The sequence below is a fragment of the Nothobranchius furzeri genome, chromosome 13 (genome assembly GCF_043380555.1).
Source record: "Nothobranchius furzeri strain GRZ-AD chromosome 13, NfurGRZ-RIMD1, whole genome shotgun sequence".
Taxonomy (NCBI): Eukaryota; Metazoa; Chordata; class Actinopteri; order Cyprinodontiformes; family Nothobranchiidae; genus Nothobranchius; species Nothobranchius furzeri.
The window spans coordinates 52,096,669-52,118,645 of NC_091753.1; the positions used below are offsets into that span (position 1 = coordinate 52,096,669).

General features: G+C 44.5%; 1 protein-coding gene across 1 annotated transcript in view; it reads left to right on the top strand.

Annotated features, from left to right (window-relative positions):
• Positions 1-2,508: 2,508 nt before the first annotated feature.
• schip1 (schwannomin interacting protein 1) overlaps positions 2,509-21,977 on the top strand; it is a 374,676-nt gene continuing 355,207 nt past the window's right edge. The window contains exons 1-5 of the mRNA XM_015951057.3: positions 2,509-2,637; positions 2,777-2,864; positions 10,730-10,797; positions 13,407-13,490; positions 15,233-15,374. Of these exons, the coding sequence (XP_015806543.1) occupies positions 2,615-2,637; positions 2,777-2,864; positions 10,730-10,797; positions 13,407-13,490; positions 15,233-15,374 (405 nt within the window). The 5' untranslated portion in view covers positions 2,509-2,614. The remainder of the gene's footprint in view (positions 2,638-2,776; positions 2,865-10,729; positions 10,798-13,406; positions 13,491-15,232; positions 15,375-21,977) is intronic.

Below are 21,977 nucleotides of genomic sequence, written 5' to 3' on the forward strand. Positions count from 1 at the left end.
GCGCTTCACAAAAACACACAATGTAAAAATATAATAAAGAATTTAGAAAATGGTTAAAATATGTTTAAAATGAGCAAAAAATAGACAATTGTGATTAAAAAAATGTTAGAGTGAATAGGAAAGAGGGAAATCAGTGGATCCTGAGGAAGGTGGAATAGGTGGGGAGAGCAGAGTAAGGAGAGAGTGGTGATGAAGGTCATACAAAAGCCACTTTGAACAAGTGAGTCTTCAGCTGCTTTTTAAAGGAGACCACTGAGTCCACTGATCTCAGGCTCAGGGGGAGAGAGTTCCAGAGTTTGGGGGCCACAGCAGCAAATGATCTGTCACCTTTGGTCTTTAGCCTGGTGCTGCACAACCAGTAAGTTTTGATCACTGGACCTCAGGGACCTGCTGGGGGTGTAGGGTCTAAGAAGATCACCAATGTAAGATGGTGCTTGTCCATGTAAGGCCCTATAGACCAGAACCAGGATCTTGAAATGAACCCTGAAGTTGACTGGCAGCCAGTGAAGCTGGAGGAGAAGTGGGGTGATACCACAGTATGGTCCACATATATATATTTTTTCATACATGGCATGAATTTCATGGAAATAGGTGAGAAAATCACTGTTTCCCTGGGTTGGTAAATTCCTAGCCTGAATCATTGGCCCAGTCCACCTCTGCATATTGCTCTTTTAAAGTAACACTAAATAGTAGGGAAGGTGCTCTCGCTGTTATGCTAGCAGTTAGCTGTCTCAATTTGTAAAAAAAAATAAAATAAAAGAAGAAAAATGAGAACATATGTGTCGGAATTAGTACTACATATTCAAGTGACACAGATCACATTCAAAAAAATCGGACCTGTGCGTTCAGACTGTAATAAAAACAAATCAGATATGGCTCACATGTGGAGAAAAAAGCGCATTAAATCTGCTTTTCTCTCCACATGTGAGCCATATCTGATTTATTTTTATTACAGTCTGAACGCACAGGTCAGAGTTTTTAGAATGCGATCCGTGTCATTTGAATATGTAGTACTAATTCTGACACATATCTGATGTATTTAAAAACGACTGCAGTCTGAACGGTCATGTCGCATTAAATCAGTCTCCAACGTCACAGAGTCAGTGGTTTCATCTCCGCGTAGTGTGACGTCTTGTCTTCTGCGCATGCGGGTCACTTTGGGGTAGTGAAGTGTTCACACTGGAGAGAGTTTGATGTCGCATTTCGGTCATAGTGTGAACAGCCACACAAAACAATCTGACTTACCCAAAAATCGGAATTGAGCATCAAGGCCTGCAGAGTGAACATAGCCTTTGACTCCCTATGGTGACCTGGCTTTGTCGCTACTAGACCAGTAAGTAATAATATTTGTTTTTTCAACTGTGGATCTTTATACTTTGTGGTTTATTTTAGTATTAGCTGGCTCACATTAGTGTTAGCATGTTGGTGCTAGCTAAAGCAAGCTTCTGCTGGGTTGATTATGATGGTTGTAATCTCACTTTCAACCAGTAGGGCAGAGGAACAGGAAACCAAAGGCGCCCCCAAGGGATGGCCATGGCCACCCCTAGAAAATTGATGCCCCCCCCCCCCCCCCCCCCGAAAAGCCAGTTTTAATAAATCATATCAATGTTCAGTCAAACCATAAATTGATCTGTTTCTTTAAACATAATTGTAAAACAAATTAAAATAATACAATTAAATAATCAGAATAAAAATTACATATGTGCCTTTTATCATTTTAAAAACGTTTTTATCTCCATAAATTTTTTGTGAACACAGCAACAGGTGAATTAACCTAAAAGATACATTTTAAAATAAAATTTGAAGTAACTGATACATATTTTTCTGAAATGTTTGTGTTTGTAAAATTGAAGTAAAATGTTTTATTTATTGACTTTTTTAAATAAAAACGAATAAAGAAGCAATGCAACACATCGCCACAGGCTGAACTCTCCAAGAGTTACCACAAGGACCAATTTGGTGTGCCACCCCAAAAATGTATTTGGCCCCATCAGGCCACCCCATCAACATTTTCTGGAGGCGCCTCTGCAGGAAACTACTCAGTGTTACTTTAACGTTAAAAGGTGTAACACCACTGGATCATCATGTTGAAGTTGCTCGTGTGCAAAAACTGCCGTTTCTGCAGACGGTGTTACTAAAGGAACAACAGCACTCAGGCAAAATATTGTTTTTCCATCACTGACCTATCAGAAGTGTTAAAAATAAACAATTTCCCATATCCTAAACCTTTCTGACACTAATCCTGTGTGAGAATGGTTTGCAGGTGTTTCTCACCTGTTCTAGCCCATATGTCATATTCAAATCGGTTAATAAAGAAAATGTTTTTGTATAAATAAATTGACTCTCGGAAAGAAATAAAAAATAAACATGAATCTAAGTTTCTCTGCAGTCGCCTTTCCCCGTAAGAATGCAGAATAATTTATGCTGCTTTTAAATATGTCGTCAGCGTGCGCTGCACGGAGGAGGAGGAGGAGGTGGGGGGTGCGCAACGCACGCGCCGCTCAGCATCCTATTGGCTGCGAGAATTTTCCAAGTCTGATGTCTCACCGGCTGCTCCCGGCTCAAAGTGTTCACTTCATCTCCGGCTGGCTGTGGGGAAAGAGAACAGCTCATCATGCTGAGGAGCGGCGCGTACAGGTTGGTGTACCCTACTCTCACAAACGCACCAGATAAACGCTCCAGCTGGCTCGGTCCGGTCCAGCAGCCACGCGTGGCGGACGCACGGCACACCCATCAGGTCTTCTCTAAATGTTGTAACTTGGTTGCTTTCTTGCAGGAACATGCAGCAGGGAGAGGAGGTGAGGCTGCGCAGCGGGAGTCTGGCTCGAGACAGGAAGCACCTTGCTTTGTGCATTAATAAGCAGGTAAGGGAGAGCTGACGTCTCTGCTGTGCGTTCGGAGGCGTTTCCCCACCACGTTTGGGTCATTCATATCTGATATTAGGGTCTGGGAATCTTGCAGCAGTGACGTAATTAGCAGCAAGTTTGTGCTTCGAAGAGAGGGAGTAACTTTGATGAAGGGTAACTTGTTTCCAACAGGATGCTCCTCCTCTTGCAGACCTCCTATCCGCTTCTGCACATCTAAAATGACACAATTTGCTGAATTCCCTTTAATTAGGAAAATTGCTATTTAATGTTGGCTTAAGGCCGGTTGGAGAGCTGAAAAGGGCTCATTAATGCCACATTTTGTGTCTTTGGTTATAAATGACTTCATTTTCAGCAGAAACAGCGGAATGAGGTGGTGGGTGCTTCCATCGTCTGTAGGACAGAGGTCAATGCAGAGGCTTTAAAACCTGTTAAGGAATTAATTTTTTGAGGAGAACACTTGTGCTCCATCATAAGCTCTCATCTGAGTTGTAGGCTCTTCTCAGGGAGGGGGTGTTGGTGCTGGACTTCACCTGCTTGTTTTTGGCTTCTGAATATTTTATGTCAGTGATGTGGTGTTGCACATTATCAGCAGCTGTGGAATATTGAGCCTGTGAGATCTGAGAGCACTGTTCCATCACTGCTTCAGAGTTACCCTGCATGGTAAGCCCCACCACCACCACCACACCATCAGACCCACACACGCTCTCATTTATTGCACTCTCATCTGAACTTGTATTATTATTTTTTCATTTTGACTCCAGATTTGTTCCTGTTGCAGCCCTAGTCACCTGACAGCAGAATTTTCAAAGCTCTAAATTGGTCCGGCTCAGCTCTGCGAGGAGCTGGGGTAGGAGGTGCATGCCAGATGAAGGAGCTCGGTGAAAGACTAATCAGTAATCGGCACGTGAAATATGAATAAGTATACGAATGGGGGTTATTGGTTATGGAGAATGCTCCACTTACTGTGTTTGCTTGAGTGATTCTGATTCATTGCCGGAGCAGGAATCCCCCCTGAGATGCACATTAATCTATCCAGCTATTACCCCATAATCAATGGACAGCTGAGTTTTACCGCCATGCCGTGCTGTTAACCATTTTACCCAGAGCTTATTTAAACAGCGCACCGGATTGGCCACGTTCAGTGGAGTTCGCCACGACGTAGTTGGCATTCAGCTTTTGCTTTAAGGTAATTCACGTGCATTGTGTCCCTTTTTGCTCAGAATATTCTGGACATGGAGAAAACTACATTTTAGTGTGTGAGGTGAGCTAAGATTGAGGCTTTAATCAGCCAGAGCAGCAGTCAAACACACGCAGCATTCTATGTTGCATACAGACGGGATGAACTTGGTAGGCGTGCAGTGCCAGGGATGGGTGTCATATTTCAGAAGTGCATCATTGAATCTCCCCCAGCGGGACGCTGCGGAACTGAGTGCTGTTTGCACCGGCTCCCTTAAACGCTCCACAATTGAGTCGTAACAATCTGCGCAAGAACTAGATGAGACTGCACGCTGACGTGTCTTTTTGGTCCAACATGATCCTATGATGGACTTACAGATTAGCTGTGTGTGTGTGTGTGTGTGTGTGTGTGTGTGTGTGTGTGTGTGTGTGTGTGTGTGTGTGTTGGTTCAGCTGCATAAAACAGTGATGGTAATTCATTCTGACTCGGGCTCAGTTACACACGTGAACAAATCAAACAGCGATTCTCTTCTCTCTTTACCAGGTTTTGCACAACTCATATTGTACTTTCAGGTTTTTTAGTGATTTGAAATCTGCATTTTTCATTGATCATTCACATATTTCCTTTTGATACATCTGTATTGGTGGAAGGAATACTTTGAGGAGCTCCTCAATCCCACCTACGTGCATTCCAAGGAGGAGCCAGAGCCGGGAGTCCTGGGGATGGACTGTCAAATCTCTGGGCAGAAGTTGCTGAGGTAGTCAAACAACTACACAGCAGCGGAGCCCCGGGGGTGGATGAGATTCGTCCTGGGTATCTCAAGGCAATGGATGTAGTAGGGCTGTCGAGGCTGACACGTCTCTGCAACATTGCGTGGTCATCGGGGGCAGTTCCTGTGGAGTGGCTGTGGTCCCCATCTTTAAGAAGGGTGACCTGAGGGTGTGTTCCAACTATAGGGGGATCACACTCCTCAGCCTCCCTGGAAAGGTCTACTCCAAGGTACTGGAGAGGAGGGTCCGATCGATAGTTGAATCTCAGATTGAGGAGGAGCAATGTGGTTTTCGTCCTGGCCGTGGAACTGTGAACCAGCTCTATACCCTTGCAAGGGTGATGGAGGGGGTATGGGATTTTGCCCAACCAGTCCACATGTGTTTTGTGGATTTGGAGAAGGCTTATGACCGTGTCCCCAGGGGCACCAGCAGGGGGACGCTCCAGGAGTATGGGGTGAGTGGCTTTCTGTTAAGGGCCATTCAGTCCCTTTACCAGAGGAGCGTGAGTTTGGTCCGCATAGCCGGTAGTGAGTCGGACCTGTTCCCGGTGAGGGTTGGACTCCGCCAGGGCTGCGCTTTGTCACCGGTTCTGTTCATCACTTTTATGGACAGAATTTCTAGGCACAGCCATGGTGTGGAGTGTGTCGAGTTTTGTGGCAGGAGAATCTTGTCTCTGCTTTTTGCGGATGATGAGGTCCTCCTAGCTTCATCCACATCTGACCTTCAGCTCTTGTCGGGTAGGTTCGCGGCCGAGTGTAAAGCAGCTGGGATGAGGATCAGCACCTCCAAATCTGAGACCATGGTTCTCGACCGGAAAAGGGTGGCTTGCCAACTCCGGGTCGGGAGAGAGGTCCTACCTCAAGTGGAGGAGTTTAAGTATCTCGGGGTCTTGTTCACGAGTGAGGGTAGGAGGGATCGGGAGATCAACAGGCAGATTGGTCCGGCGTCTGCAGTGATGCGGACGCTGAGCCGATCTGTCGTGGGGAAGAGGGAGCTGAGCCAGAAAGCCAGGCTCTCGATTTACCAGTCGATCTACGTCCCAATCCTCACCTATGGTCATGAGCTTTGGGTAATGACCGAAAGAACGAGATCGCAAACACAAGCGGCCAAAATGAGTTTCCTCCGTAGGGTGGCCAGGCTCAGCCTTAGAGATAGGGTGAGGAGCTCGGACATTCGGGAGGGACTCGGAGTAGAACCGCTGCTCCTCCGGATCAAAAGGAGTCAGTTGAGCTGGTTTGGGCATCTGGTCAGGATGCCTCCTGGACGCCTCCCTGGGGAGGTGTTTCAGGCATGTCCTGCCGGCAGGAGACCCCCGGGTCGACCCAGGACACGTTGGAGGGGTTACATCTCCAATCTGGTCCCGGAACGCCTTGGAGTCCTGCTGGAGGAACTGGTGGAGGTGGCTGGGGAGAGGACGGTCTGGAGCTTCCTAGTTGGGATGCTGACCCCCCCCCCCACCCCCCCACCCCCCCCACCCCCACCCCCCCCCGAACAAGACCCGGATAAACGGAGGAAGACGACGACATCTGTATTGGTTAACAACAGAACTCCCAGGATACTAACTTCACTAGAACACCCAGGAACCGTCAGTTTGACAGCTGTCATTTTGGCCATTAAATGCAGGCTGACGATGACGTTGTGGAGCAAAATGGTTCAAGTGCATTATTAAATTACTCTTTATGAATGTGTGAACCTAATTGTATGGTAAGAAAATATCATTTTTATCCAAACCTTGCAAATAACTCTCTCTATTGTTCACCAGGTAACCTACACTGATCTTTTCAGGGTCCCAGATTGTCTTCCGCATTGCTGTCAGAGTCTCTGATGCTTCCTAATGACCAGTTTTCATCAGCTTTCCCATCTCCTCCTGAAGTAGCTTCATTTCTCATGCTTGTTTCACTGAGAATGTTCTTCTAAAAGCTGTTTCAGCCGCTATTTCACACAGTTTGAATGGAGAGTGAGCGCATGGCAGCTGGAAAGTTGGTTCCTTAGCAACGGTGACGCTGTCCGTTGTCTGCGGGAAAACGTTGCCATGTAAACAATAGAGCCGACAAATTGACACCTTGTTGGAGACAAAGACAAAAACAGCTATATTTCTTTTTTGAAACATTATTTTATGGAAATTATAAAGCAAATATAAAGGACACATAAAAATAGGAAAAGCCAGGAAAACAGGAGATTCATCTAACTAAAGTTTTTACATATCAAAACATGAAAACAGTCAAAATGACTGCCTTGGGAGTTCTAGTGTTAAAGCAGGCAGAATCGTTTCAATCCGTAAGTTAGAGGAAGCTAAAATAAAAAGGCAAGAACTTTATGGAGCTTACATGCTGGCGACATCTGCAATGAGGAACGGCAGCAAGACTCCTCGCTGACCTCGCTCCTCCGAGGATGTGGGCGGGGCAAAAGACGTGGAGAAATCCGCGGTGTCTGCGGCCACGAGCAGTGTTGCTTTTGGAGACTCTGATATGAAGCACACAGCTTCCTTCTCTCTCACAGAGACTGCTGCGCGCTGGAGTGGCAGCTCCAAGCTGATGTTTGCTCCACAGCGTCCAGAATGATAGTGAATCGCGCATGCGGGTAGCCGCTGCTGGCTGGTTCTACTCACCAATCAGAGGCTCCCTTTATAGGTAGGCGTGAACTCCAGCTGGCCAATCAGTCGGTAGTGGGTGTGTAGTGTCGGCTTTGCATGAAGCTGACCGCCGGAGATCAGTTCCAATAAAACCGGTCAGCTGATCATGGAAAAAACTCTAAATATGCCAATGTGAACACATTTAACCTACCAGGGCCGGGCCAAGCCAACCAAGATGTGAAGGCCCTAAAAGGAGTCCAAAGTGGGGCAAGAACATCTCCCCCACACTGTTGCTTCAGCAGCAGCCTGAAGCTCAAGGCAGGATGGATCCATGCTTTCTGATTCGACCATCTGGATGTGGATTTATCATCAGATTTATTTTTTCCTCAGGCTTTTATGTAGGAGTTTCCATTCCTAAGCTGACAGGAGTGGGGACCCACCCAGTGTGCTCTGCTGCTGCAGTCATCTCCTTCATGGTTCAACATGTGGCATATTTAGAGATCGTGTTCTGCAGACCTTTATTGTAACATTTCAATCCAAAGCGTAGATGTTTTCATAACTCCACATTTAAACGTCATCAAAGATTCATTACAGATGGTTATAACTTTAGCTTTATTATCTTTAACCGCTACAGCGGACCTGACCAAAAGCACACTGTTGTTGTGAAGAGGTTGCTCAGGATGGGCCTTCCTTCATTTCATGAAACATCCTCATCAGCTCTAGAGGTTCCAGAACTGTCCCCAGTACAGACCTAGCTTTCTAAATAAGATCAACCAACTTTTACAGTCGCTGGAGCTGATGATTCTATTGATGAATCAATTCTGAAAACCCAGACCAGGTCATCTGGCACCAACAACCACACTTCAAGTCTCTGGAATCTTCCTTTTTCATCTTTCAGATGTTCAGGTTGGACTTAATGAAGTCCTCTTCACCTCTAGATGGGTAAATTTTATGGTTTGCTGCTACGTGATTGGATATTTCTGGTAAAAACCAATTAATCTGGCCCAAATGAAGTGGTCATTGACTTTAAATATGTGTGTATATGATCCACTATCCACTTTCTGCTATAAGATGAGCCAAGACTCACAAATAACGAATTCAAAGCAACAGATTCACCATGACAACCATCCCAGAGGAAACCTTAACAGAGACGCCATCTTGTAATCTGTGCTTTTTACATTTTAATAGATCTTTGGTCCAACTTCACACCATCTGAACTTGTCTGACTTCCCCTCACGTAGCGACGTCTCTCTCCCCTGCAGAAGATGATCTTGTTCCTGCTTCTTGTCCCACGTTGTTGGACGCCTGCGTTCTTTCTGGTTCACCATCTCAAACGGAAACAAATAACTAAACAAAACATTTGATAGAAGATCAGGAGGAATTTAAAGGCATTTGTTTACCGAGTCTTCTGGATGGCGTGCCCTGTGAGGTGCCGAGTGACGGATGTGAAATTACATCTTTGTTGGGATGGCGCCTACCAGTGGTGGTGGGAGGAACTGGACGCACCAGTACTCCGCACCTCCGGCAGCTGTGGCTGCGTTGTAGCTTATCACCACCAGGGAGTGAATGTGTGTGAATGGGTGGATGACTGATTGTGTTGTAAAGTGCCTTGGGGGGTGCTATATCTAATACAGGCCATTTACTAAAACTAAAAAGTCAGTTTTCCTTCCTCTCATCAGATCTCTGATTGGATTTAAAGGTTCATCACAAAACTTTGAGGACATCAGCAGCCATAACACTGATCACATGATCCCACCAGTAAGACCTGTGTCCTCCATAGGCTCTCTTTACACCTAGGGACTCTGGTGAAAGTGTAAATGTTGTTTCCGTGTTACTCGCTGCACTCACTACATGTAAATTGATTTCCGATGTTGAGAATAATGAGCCTCTCCGCATCCTTCTGATTGGGAGTTTCCTCGGGCTGACTGGCACCTCCAGCTACAGCTCTGCAGAGTTGCGTCAGAGCATTGCCTTGTTGCAGTCAAACCCACTGAGATCACACTGTTGTGTGTGTGTGTGTTCATGTGTAGGTGATGTGTAGGGGCCTTTGTCACTATGGTATGGGGCCATACTAGATGGCTTCACAGACTTGACCATCAGAGAGAGAGAGGGAGAGGGAGAGAGAGAGAGATTCTGCAGTGCCTCCCATCAATCTCCCTGAAAGAACTAGGACTCTGAGAAATTATGATTTTAATAACTCATCAATTAAAGTGAAGCAGACGTTCTCCTGTATGCTGCTGTTTTCTCTGCCCTCTGTCCTCTTCTGTGTCCATCTCTCATATTTCAGTCTCTTAATACTTATTACCGTCTACCTTTGCCCCGTCTCGCCTTCCTGTCCATTGACTGCCCTTATTTTGATATTGAAAATAATGTGATTAAGTTGTTTACAGGGCCAGCAGATACGATTCTGTTAATATCAGTCTCTATGCAACCATGTGTTGCTTTACTAGATTATCCTGGTGGCTAAAAATAATCAGCATCTTCTGTCATCAGCCGGAGTCATATTCATCCCTCTGGTTCTCTTCTACAACTTTGGAGCTTTTTTCCTCCACGGACTCTATCTATCTATCTATCTATCTATCTATCTATCTATCTATCTATCTATCTATCTATCTATCTATCTATCTATCTATCTATCTATCTATCTATCTATCTATCTATCTATCTATCTATCTATCTATCTATCTATCTATCTATCTATCTATCTATCTATCTATCTATCTATCTATCTATCTATCTATCTATCTATCTATCTATCTATCTATCTATCTATCTATCTATCTATCTATCTACTGTCTGTGTAGTGACGGACGTCCGTCCCTCCGTTATTCCTGAATTAAAAATGTGGTTCACTTTTTTATTGATTATTCCTGATCATAACGGGCCACTCTGACTTTTTCATGCCGCCTGAACATGAAAATAGTCTCCTACATCCATCTCCTGCATCAGCTTCTGACAAAAAACAGATCTACGTCATTTAACATTCTTGAACTTGCCCATCTTGACTCATGATGGGGAAGGCTGTTGTTGGTTTGGCGTCCGGGAGATGTCAGAGAACGTCTCAGCTAGTAGAAGCTAACCACTTACTTTAGCAACTCCACCACACGGCAGAACTCCTCCAGGTTTGTGTTATTTGTGGAGATCAACATTGCAAGTCGGTAGTAGAGTCGCGTTGCTGTTGTCCGATCTGGGGCGAGATGTTCAAGTATCAGGAAATAAGACTCAGTTCGAATGTGGCGATGATTCCTTCTAGAGACCCCTGCAAACGAGTGAACCACACCTTTAAAGCTCCGTCTTTTATCAGTAAACAAAAATAAAACATGTCCACATTCTCTCTCTGCAGGAAGAAGTGAAGCGGTACCATCGCTGCTGCAGCCATGGTGGAGGGCAGCCGGTTCAGAAGATGGAGAGGTTAGTCGCTCACATCCGTTTAATGTTACATAGACCTTTACTAAACAAGAACACCATACTTTCTTATAAAAGACATCCTAGCAGTGAGTTGTTCCATAACGGAGACTCGACTACGAAGACACAGGGTTTAGAGAACAGCAGAGTTCACTTAGAAATTCACGGTTGGGCCCTGGCAGGATGGCCTGGGGTCTCCATGCCCTGGGTGCCATTTTGAAAACAGAGGTGCCTATTGGGGCCAGTGGGAGAGCTGGCTCCCTGGAGGGCTAAAGCCTGATTTATGCTTCTCCGTCTGCGTCAGTGTGGAGACGCGCAACGCCATTATCCGTCCTTGCGTAGGGCTCCGGCAGGCACGCAAGTACGTAGGGAGTTGAGCTCACTTTTTTAAACATCCGTCGAACGAGACGGATTACGCAAGCTTGTGATTGGTCAGGACGCCGTTGTTTACAGCTCTGCCATTGCGCCCTCAAAAACCTAAAGAGAGCCGAGGATAACTAGAGGCAGACACGGAGCAGCTTGAAGAATACCTCGCGAAAAAACTCTAAAAGCATGAACGTTAAATTCCCCGTGACTGGAGGAGTGAAAAGATGCGCAGCAAGCGTTTTATTTGTGGACGGAAATGACAGGAAACGTGGGTTTAGAGGTGGGGAGCGCATGAAGTGGAGGAGAATGAGAGACAAATATGGCCGTGTTAAAAAGTCTCTTATATATACAAAAAACACAATATAAACACACGGTCTTGGACCGATACATGACAGGATACCACAGAACAGCACTACGCCCTCTGTTGTCCTGCAGGGCAATTGCTTTGCAACACTCTCCAGGAGTGGGCAAAGCAACTGCTTTGTGGGGGGAGCAAAACGCTTCCATCAATCCGTGCGTGTCTGTCCCCTGTGGAGCTGACGGAGAAGCATAAACCAGGCTTTAGTCCAGCCAGCCATTCCGCCCCATCCCCACACATTTATCTCCTCCTGCTCCCTCACATCATCACACAAACATGCACATACGACCTTGGGGGGTGGACAAGTCAGGGAGTGCGGGTATGGACCCCATTTCTGCATTCCTGTGGCAACCTGCCCCCCCCCCCCCCCCCCCCATTTTATTTGCACCTTAAACACGTCCACCAACGACATTCCACGCAAACACACTTAGGGCCTTGGGAGTGAGCACATTCAACGGCATTTGGCAGGGGGATTTCTCAGCCTCATCCCTAGTGCCGGTGCCCACTTCCAATTTTAAACCGCACTTAGACACTGAGGGATGTGGGTGCAAGTGGGGTGGTGTGGTGGCATCCGCTGGCATAGGCCAGACGATGCCCGCACTGCCCGCTCACCACAGCCATGGCATACACCTCATCAACACTCACTAACACCATATTGGAGCACGCGGAGGGAGACTCGGGGTCTTAGCACACCTCTGTTGTTGCTTGGCTTCCTGGGGCTGGAGGCTAGGAGGGAGATCCGGCCGTCAGGTTGGGGTCTGGGGTGGTGGGTTGCTGTGCTCAGCGTTGGGCGGGGGAGCCTGCTCATCAGCACCTCAGCAGAAAGGGTCGAACTCTGGGAACCAGTAATGGTTGTACCCCATGTGCAGCAGTACCGGGATCAGAGTGAATAGGGTGTGTATGGGGAGCATGAGTGGGTGTCTGGCGGGCATTTTTGTAAGTCTTTGGTTGTATGTGTATGTGTGAGCATGAGGGAGGGAGTGTGTGACTGTGTTTCTGTATGACTGTATATGTCAGGTGGGGCCTTTGACTCCTCCCTTCGCCTGGGACTTCTTTTGGTGATATAGATCTTCTCTCTCTCACAAGTATGGGCTTGGGCACGTTCAACACGTCTTAAGGCTGTGGTGGGAACTTAATGCACTGTGATTTATAATCGTGTGATTGTTCAGTTAAACAATGTTGATTTTATATTTCATCATCAGGTTGACACAGTGATAGCTTGATCTTGTTGTATTGTTGTTGTGTCCCTTTTTTTTGTTTGTTTTTTGTTTTTTTCCCGTCTCTCTTTCAGCAGGTCTAGAAGCAGTCTCTTGTTCATTATTGTTTATTTTTGTGGACCCCCCATCGTTTGTCTTTTCCTTTCTCTTTCACCTCGGTCTCCGTGTCTGGTCGGAATTACAAAGCATTCAAAAACAGTAACAATAAAGTTTTAAGTAAAAGCAGAAACTTTGATGCTCCACCTGAGAGTAAATCTGTAAGGCTTGTCACCAGCATTCAGACATCAATTCTGCTTGCTTCACAGCCAGACAGGACACACACACACACACACACACACACACACACACACACACACACACACACACACACACACACACACACACACACACACACACACACACACACACACACACACACACACACACACACACACACACACACACACACACACACACACACACACACACACACACACACACACACACACACACACACACACACACACACACACACACACACACACACACACACACACACACACACACACACACACACACACACACACACACACACACACACACACACACACACACACACACACACACACACACACACACACACACACACACACACAGAAATTCACGGTTGCTTTTATTGCATTTTTTTGTCACAGAAGCTGCACTTGTAAGACCGAGGAAGAAAACAAAAGTCTTCATCAGTGTGATCAGCAGCAGAGCTTGGAGATGAAGGCCACTGTGTGAGTATCGCCTGGAATATTTATCCGTCAGTCCGATTGTTCTAAATAACCAACGTCGTGTGTTTTCTGCTTTATGACCTCATTTACATTTTACCCGCTTGTTTGGTTGTGTGTAAGAAATTAAATTTGTTTTCAGGTTGTTTTTTTTTATACCTGAGCTCAGAGCACTGAGGTCATGAGCTCTTCTGGACTCAGACTCTTATAACAGGACAGCTCTCACCTCAGGCTTTTACTCCTCTGAAAGTTAAAGATGGTGAAGAAGAACCTTTTCTGTGCACTGATGACCCGTTGAACCGGGACACCGGAGAGGTGGGATAGAAAGGAGAGAGAGAGAGAGACAGAGTACGAAACCGAGATGAATGAAGGCAGAGTGAAATGGATCGGTTATAGAGCTGGGAGTTATGACTTAATTCAATTTGTTCCATTTGGTTCGGCTGTCTCTGCTCCACTGGAGGTGAATGTGTCTTCATCCATCCTGGACTTTGGTGCTGGTGTGGCGATGGGGATGAAAAGGAGCTGAATGGTGATAGATGAAGCTGGAACTTTTAATAAGGGGCATGAATCAAAAAGGGGGGGGGGGGGGGGCATTAAGAACCATCTTAAACCCAAGCAGGAGTAAAAATCCAACATATTTATAAACATACATTTTCCCTTCGCTCGTCCAGGGTCAGGTCACGGTGGCAGCAGCCTAAGCTGGGAGGCCCAGACTTCTCTCCCCAGCCACTTGGGCCAGCTCTTCCGGGGGAATCCCGAGGCGTTCCCTGGCTGGCCGAGAGACATGGTCCCTCCAGCGTGTCCTGGGTCTTCCTTTAGGTCTCCTCTTGGTTAGACGTGCCCGAAAAACCTAACCAGGGAGGCGTCCAGGAGGTATCCCAACCAGATGCTCGAGCCACCTCAACTGGCTCATCTTGACGTGGAGGAGCAGCAGATCCACTCTGAGCCCCTTCTGGATGACCGAGCTTCTCACCTTATCTGAGGGAGAGCCCAGCCACCCTGCGGAGAAAAGTCATTTCGGCCGCTTGCGTCCGTGATCTCGTTCTTTAGGCCACTACCCGAAGCTCGTGACCATAGGTGAGGGTAGGACCGTAGATCGACCGGTAAACCGAGAGCTTTTCCTTCCAGCTCAGCTCTCTCTTCACCATCACTGTAGACGCAGCACCCATCCACCTGTCGATCTCACGCTCCATATCTCCTTCATTTGTGAACAAGACTCTGGGATACTTAAACTCCTCCCCCTGCAGAAGGCATTCTACCCTTTTCTGACTCAAGACCATGGTCTCAGATTTAGAGGGCCTGATTCTCATCCCAGCTGCTTCACACTTGGCTATGAACCGCTCCTGCGAAAGCCGGAGATCACGTTCTGATGAAGCCAACAGGACCACATCCTCTGCAGAAAGCAGAGACCTGATCCTCAGGCCACCAAAACAGATCCCCTCACCTCCTTCAGAATATAAACTTTACATGTTTTTCTGTCCTTAATGATGAACGAATGACTTTCTTTAAAGGAAAGTCTAAAAAAAACTATATATCAATCTTTAAAATCTTTTTTTCTCCAAGACAACTTTCTGCTGTTTGGTTAGAAGACAAATAAAAATCTGTAAACAGGTAAACAGAATAAAATATTTAATCATCTCTTACCAAACAGCTTCTTCGATGTTGTGCTAATTAGTTTTGTCACCAGAGATTTTAGACGGTGTGATTATTTAATTTGTGTCCTCTAACAAAACGGTTTTTGTTTGTAGGATCCAGCGGGCCTGGCGTGCCAGTCTGTCCCGTAAAGTGAGCGTGGAGATCCAGGACAACGACCGCAGCAGACGCCAGTGGGGGGAGACGCCGCCTCCAGAGAGCATCGGTGACCCTGGGATGGCCACCGATGTTTTCCCGGTAAGACCGCAGACGGAGAATCAAACAGAACACCATATGGTGTTAGATACAAACCAAGCCAGAAGCGAGAGAGATGTCTGATCGCCCGCTCTGTTTGACTTATCAGCTCTCGTCTGTTGTTCCTCTTGAGTTCAACAAACAAACAAACAAACAAATGAACGAATAGACTAATAAACGAGAGCAGCGGAGGGGCGGACGGAGGAGGGATGTTTTCTTTGAGTCTTTCCAGGGGGGAACCACAGGGGTCGTATTGGTGAAGGTGGGCTAGAGGCCAGCTGGCACCCTGCCCCGATCTGTAATTACACGTTAATTAGTTGGATTTTCAGAGGCGGTTGATTGATTAATGAAGTGCTTCCCCCTCGTTCCACCGTCAGCCCTCCACCCACTTCTCACCCCTGTTTTTAGTCCTGAGGGAGGGTGGGGGAGCGTGAAACAGCTCTCACGGGGCACGGCAGCCAAACAAAAGACAGAAAACAAAGCAGCAGATAGAAGAAGGGAAAGAACCACGATGGAGCAGCAGAAGCACAGATGAGGAGATGAATTTGGAGATTTCTTCAGATCGCCTCAAGTTCCAAGTGTCAGATAGGTGCTCACACTCTGAGCTGCTTTTCTTCTGTGTGTGTGTGTGTGTGTGTGTGTGTGTGTTTGCACGCACATGCAAGTGTGTGATCATGCAGCAAGACACACAAACCAAACACACACACACACACACACACCTGCCCACGCTCTTTGCAGAGACTGAAAATATGATGTCATGTCTCTGTACTCACTAGTGTTTGTGTGGGCTGCATTTATTCCCTACTGTTGGATTTTTTTTTTTTGTCCTGTAGCAAACTGATGGGCTGATGTCCTGCTGAGACCCTGAGTAAATAAATGTGTGACTGTGCTCCATCTTTAGCTTGTTTGTTCTGGTTTACAGAGCTTCTTGCTCATCAAAAAGCAACCAGATGTGATTAATGTTGCAAGCAGACGATCAGGGATCTTTAACTACTAAATACCTGTTTGACACGACTGTGTCTACACACTGTTTCTATAACACTCTATACTATAAATACTATACTTTCTATAACACTCTATACTCTATACTCTAAATACTACACTTTTTACAACACTCTATACTTTATATACTATACTTTCTATAACACTCTATACTCTAAATACTGTACTTTCTATAACACTCTATACTCTATACTCTAAATACTACTCTTTTTACAACACTCTATACTTTATATACTATACTTTCTATAACACTCTATACTCTAAATACTGTACTTTCTATAACACTCTATACTCTATACTCTAAATACTATACATTCTATAAAACTCTATACTCTATACTCTACACTCTAAATACTATACTTTCTATAACACTCTATACTATATATACTATACTTTATACAACACTCTATACTCTATACTCTATATACTATACTTTCTATAACACTCTATACTCTATATACTATACTTTCTATAACACTCTATACTCTATACTCTAAATACTGTACTTTCTATAACACTCTATACTCTATACTCTAAATACTATACGTTCTATAAAACTCTATACTCTATACTCTACACTCTAAATACTATACTTTCTATAACACTCTATACTCTAAATACTGTACTTTATACAACACTCTATACTCTATACTCTATATACTATACTTTCTATAACACTCTATACTCTATATACTATACTTTCTATAACACTCTATACTCTATACTCTAAATACTATACTTTCTATAACAATCTATACTCTATATACTATACTTTCTATTACACTCTATACTCTAAATTCTATACCTTCTATAACACTCTATACTCTATATACTATACTTTCTATAATTCTCTATACTCTAAATACTATACTTTCTATAACACTCTATACTCTTGGAAAAAGAATCATTATTCTTGTGCCAAATTTGAGTGAGAGTCAAAACCGAGACATCTTTTATACCACATCAACCTTATCTCTGAAAGCAGGCTGGTAGGACTTTATCCTTTCATTTAGAAATAAAGTCCTTTAGCAGTTTTTCATGTTTTGTCAAGTTTCAATAGTAGTTGAGTCATTTTAATTCATCACATGCATACAGGCATATCAGTCATGCAAAGCCGTATTTGTTTTTCACTTTTTAGATGATTTTCTAAAGAAGCCTGTTAGTAGCTGGAGTTGGTAGAAATGTTTTTATTAGGAGTGGGACTCGATTAAAAAAATTATCTAATTAATTAGAGGCTTTGTGATTAATTAATCGCGTTTTAATCGTTCGGGAAAATGTGTCCTCAAAGCAATTTTTAAATCAAAAATAATGAGGCAGAGAATCAAACATTAGACATGGATGTTATTACTGTAAACTCAAGCTAAATACTCAAATACAAATACATAAACATAAACAATCTCTTTTAATTCCTAAAAAAAATGCAGTTTTATTATTCAAATGTCACTTTGTGATATGAACAAATACCCAAATCAATTGAAATGTCTAATTACAAATAGAAAACAGCTGCAAAGGGTTCCTGAGCCTTTTAAATGGTTTGCAAGTCACAAGTAAGTCAGGAAGTCTTTCCAGTCACGTCTTGAGTCAAGTCTCTAAATACTAAATACAGAGGGGTGGGTTGAATGTGGAGATGTAATTTCACGTGTGCATGTGATGACTAATGGGGCTCAATGTGCTTAACTAAACCCCTTTATAACATTTGAAGGTCATTGGAATGGTGTACTGTTGGCTCGACAAATGACTCAAAGTTGAGTGTTTTCATCCTGCAGGTTTCAACCAGCCGGTTTCACATCTGTTCATTTATTAGACAACAGATGTTAAACTTAAAATTTCCACCAGAGAAAAATCTAAAAGTTAGGTTTGCATCAAGGCCTTTTGCACATTTCTCAAGACATTTTTAAATGTGATAAGGTTCTTTACAAAAACCAATATGATCGCTTTTTTAAGTTTTATCTCTTTTTTATGTATGTTTGTTCTTTTTTATTTAATTTTTTTTAAAGATGACAGCTTTTATTTTTAGTTTAGTTTAGTTTTCTCATCATAAAAAGCTCTCTAGAGAACTGATGCATCTTCAACAGCAAAGTCTTAAGTTTTGTTGCTTATTTTAAATACAAAATAGGATTTCACTAAAAGGTTTTTATTAGGGATGCAACGATACCCCTTTTTTCCAAACTGATACAATACCGATACTTGGATCTGAGTATTCGCCGATACCGATTACCGATACCAATACTTCTAGCACACAAAAAAATGCAATGATTTGGAATACAGATTTTATTTTCTTCTCTGATTTCAACAGGAAAAGACTGTGAGGTAGATAAAAAGTAAAATATATGAATAGAAATCGTCACAAAACTAAAATATTAGGTGAAATGAAATGACAAGTTACAGTGAAGCCATTTTCAAGCAACTGCATTGGTATCGGTTCCTGGGATCGGTTAACTTTTACCGATACTGATACTGGAATCCTTAGTTTTTATTTTTCCCAATTGCATCCCATTCAACCAACACTGTTACTCTCATTCTTTCTTCTTTTACTAACCATGTCCAACCTACTTACCTTTTTAAACTCTTAAGTTCTGTAGGATTATGAAAGTCAAGCGATGCTCTTCACTTCAGCACATGGACGTAATTTTCACTTTGGAAGTGGGGGGGGGGGGGGGGTATCTTTACAGTATGTTCTAATGGGAAACAGGCTTCAACACAAACGGTTGTTTTCCGCTTGGTCCTAGAGCTCAACCAGTGTCAATTTAATATAGCGTAATATTGTTTTTGGATGGTAAAAAGTGCAGGGGTCAAACCTTGACTTTGGAAAAAGTGTGTGTGTGTGTGTGGGGGGGGGGGGGGGGGGGGGGCATGACCCCCCCCTGCCCCCCCCCCAAAATTACATCCATGCTTCAGCACCTTTACCCTTTCCTTGCATCACTCCATGCTTTCCTCCTACTTCTCCATTTCAATTTTTTTCCTTCTTTTCTGTCTATCACACTCTTCATTTCCTCTGTCCTCATCCACTCCGTATCACTCTCCTGTGGCAGTTTTTCTGTGTTCTGAAGGACACATTAATCAGCGTAGGGCCAGGGTGCCGCATTATTTCTTTGTCAGAGCTCACGTTAGCTTGTGTGGGTTTGAAGGTCCTTGCCGCTGCCCTGTAGGGGAGTGGGGAAGGTTCAAACATAATTCATACATATTTTATGAAACTCTGATATTGAACACACACGCATGGATGGGGGAGACACTGCAACACACTCTTCGCCTTCCGTTGGGAAACACCCTTGATTTACACCCGCACGAGTAAAACCAACGGCGCCAGAATTCAGCGGTTTGCATCAGCGGCGGGTTGACTTTGCAGCTGCTTGTCCAGGAATGATGGTCTGCTGTAAAACAAGAGCCAGATGTAATATTTATGCACTATGGGCTTGAGCCCTTCATGTCCTGCTCTGGCTCTGCTGATAGTAAATCAATAGGTTTGACTGTTGCAGATACGCTGCTGCTTTATGTTGGCCTGCCTGCGGGAGCTGCTGTGTGAGTGACTGCGTGTTACGGATCCAAGATGGCTGCAGGAAGGAAGAGTTTTTCAAACTGCAAAGGATTTTAATGTGGACAAGGTTTGGTGCATATCTCATGTGGTTCTACCTTCTAACATGAGATAGTACTACCGGTAATTACAGATCATTCTCCAATTAGAAAACAATGGGAACAAAGTTCCTGCAGATAATTTGACCAACTTTTTAGTTCTGCATTGGATTTTTCCAGGAGAGCTCATTTACCTTCATGTTTAAAATTAACTCATTCACTGCCAGCCGTTTCCTGATCACTAACGGCCTTCGCTGCCAGCGTTTCTCGCCGTTTTTGCTGTTTTTTTAAGAGTCACAGAACGTTGCGCGCTAGCATGATGTCGATGCCAAAACAACCAAAACAAAGAGGAGACTCACCTCTTACATCAGGAAGAAGCCGCTTGTTTCGAGCTTTATCCGTTCTGTCATAATCCGTTGTCGAATTGTGATCGGCAGACGCTTTTCCGGTTCGCGCCTCACTTTTTTTTACAGGAACAGCCCAAAACGATCTCCTAACACATGGATGTGTTGCTTCCTGATCATGTGATCTGTGACGTATGCGGATGAAGATCGGCTTCAGGGTTGAGATGTTTGTTCTCTCAGCGCGGGGGCTCGTTTACGATGCTCAAACAGCAAAAAAATGCCAATGACGACTTTAGTCATCAATGGCAGTGAACGGTTGGATCTAAAATGACGACTTTAGTTGTCAATGGCAGTGAATGAGTTAAGCCCCATCAGTTGTCACACTGAAATTTGTCCTCCGCATTTGATCCATCCCCATGGAGATGTCATTTTACACATTATTATGACCCAACTGGGATTTGACACCCAAACCACTAGTTCTTATTTAAAAAAAAAGACTGCTAAAGGATAAAAATGTCAATTCTTAGTGATTTTACACCAAACTTACCGGCTCCTGTGACTCTCTTTGAGTTTATATTCAGATAAAATGGCCTGTATTTGTATAGCCTCCTCTTAGGGTTCTACAACCCCCCCCCCCCAAGGCGCTTTACAACATAATTAATCATCCACCTCTTCACATTCACACACTGGTGATGAGCCAAAATGTAGACACAGCTGCCCTGCGGCGCACTGACAGAAGCAAGACTGCTGCACACCGGCGCCACCGGTCCCTCCGACCACCACCAGCAGACACGGCTGGTTAAATGACTTGCCCAAAGACACAACAGCAGAATTATCTGAATACTGGACTATTTGCTGTAGTCCAAAAGTAATGGGACAGAATAAGAACCATAAATCAAACTTATACATTTCAATACTTGGTTGCAAATCCTTTGCAGTCAATTACAGCCTGAAGTCTGGAACACATAGACACCACCAGACGTTGGGTTTCATCCCTGGTCATGCTCTGCCAGGCCTCTACAGCAACAGTCTTTAGTTCCTGCTTGTTCCTGGGGCATTTTCCTTTCACTTTTGTCTTCAGCAAGTGAAATGCATGCTCAATTGGATTCAGGTCAGGTGATTGACTTGGCCATTGCAAAACAGTCCACTTCTTTCCCTTCAGAAACTCTTTGGTTGCTTTTGCAGTATGCTTTGCGTCATTGTCCATCTGCACTGTGAAGCGCCGTCCAATGAGTTCTGAGGCATTTGGCTGAATATGAGCAGATAATATTACCCGAAACACTTCAGAATTCATCGTGCTGCTTTTATCAGCAGTCACATCGTCGATAAATACAAGAGAACCAGTTCCTCTGGCAGCCATACATGCCCACGCCATGACACTTCCAGCACCATGCTTCACTGATGAGGTGGTATGCTTAGAATCATGAGCAGTTCCTTTCCGTCTCCATACTCTTCTCTTCCCATCACTCTGGTACAAGCTGATCTTGGTCTCATCTGTCCGTAGGATGTTGTTCCAGAACTGTGAAGGCTTTTTTAGATGTTGTTTGGCAAACTCTAATCTGGCCTTCCTGTTTTGGGGGCTCACCAATGGTTTACATCTTGTGGTGAACCCTCTGTGTTCACACTGGTGGAGTCCTCTCTTGATTGTTGACTTTGACACAGATGCACCTACCTCCTGGAGAGTGTTCTT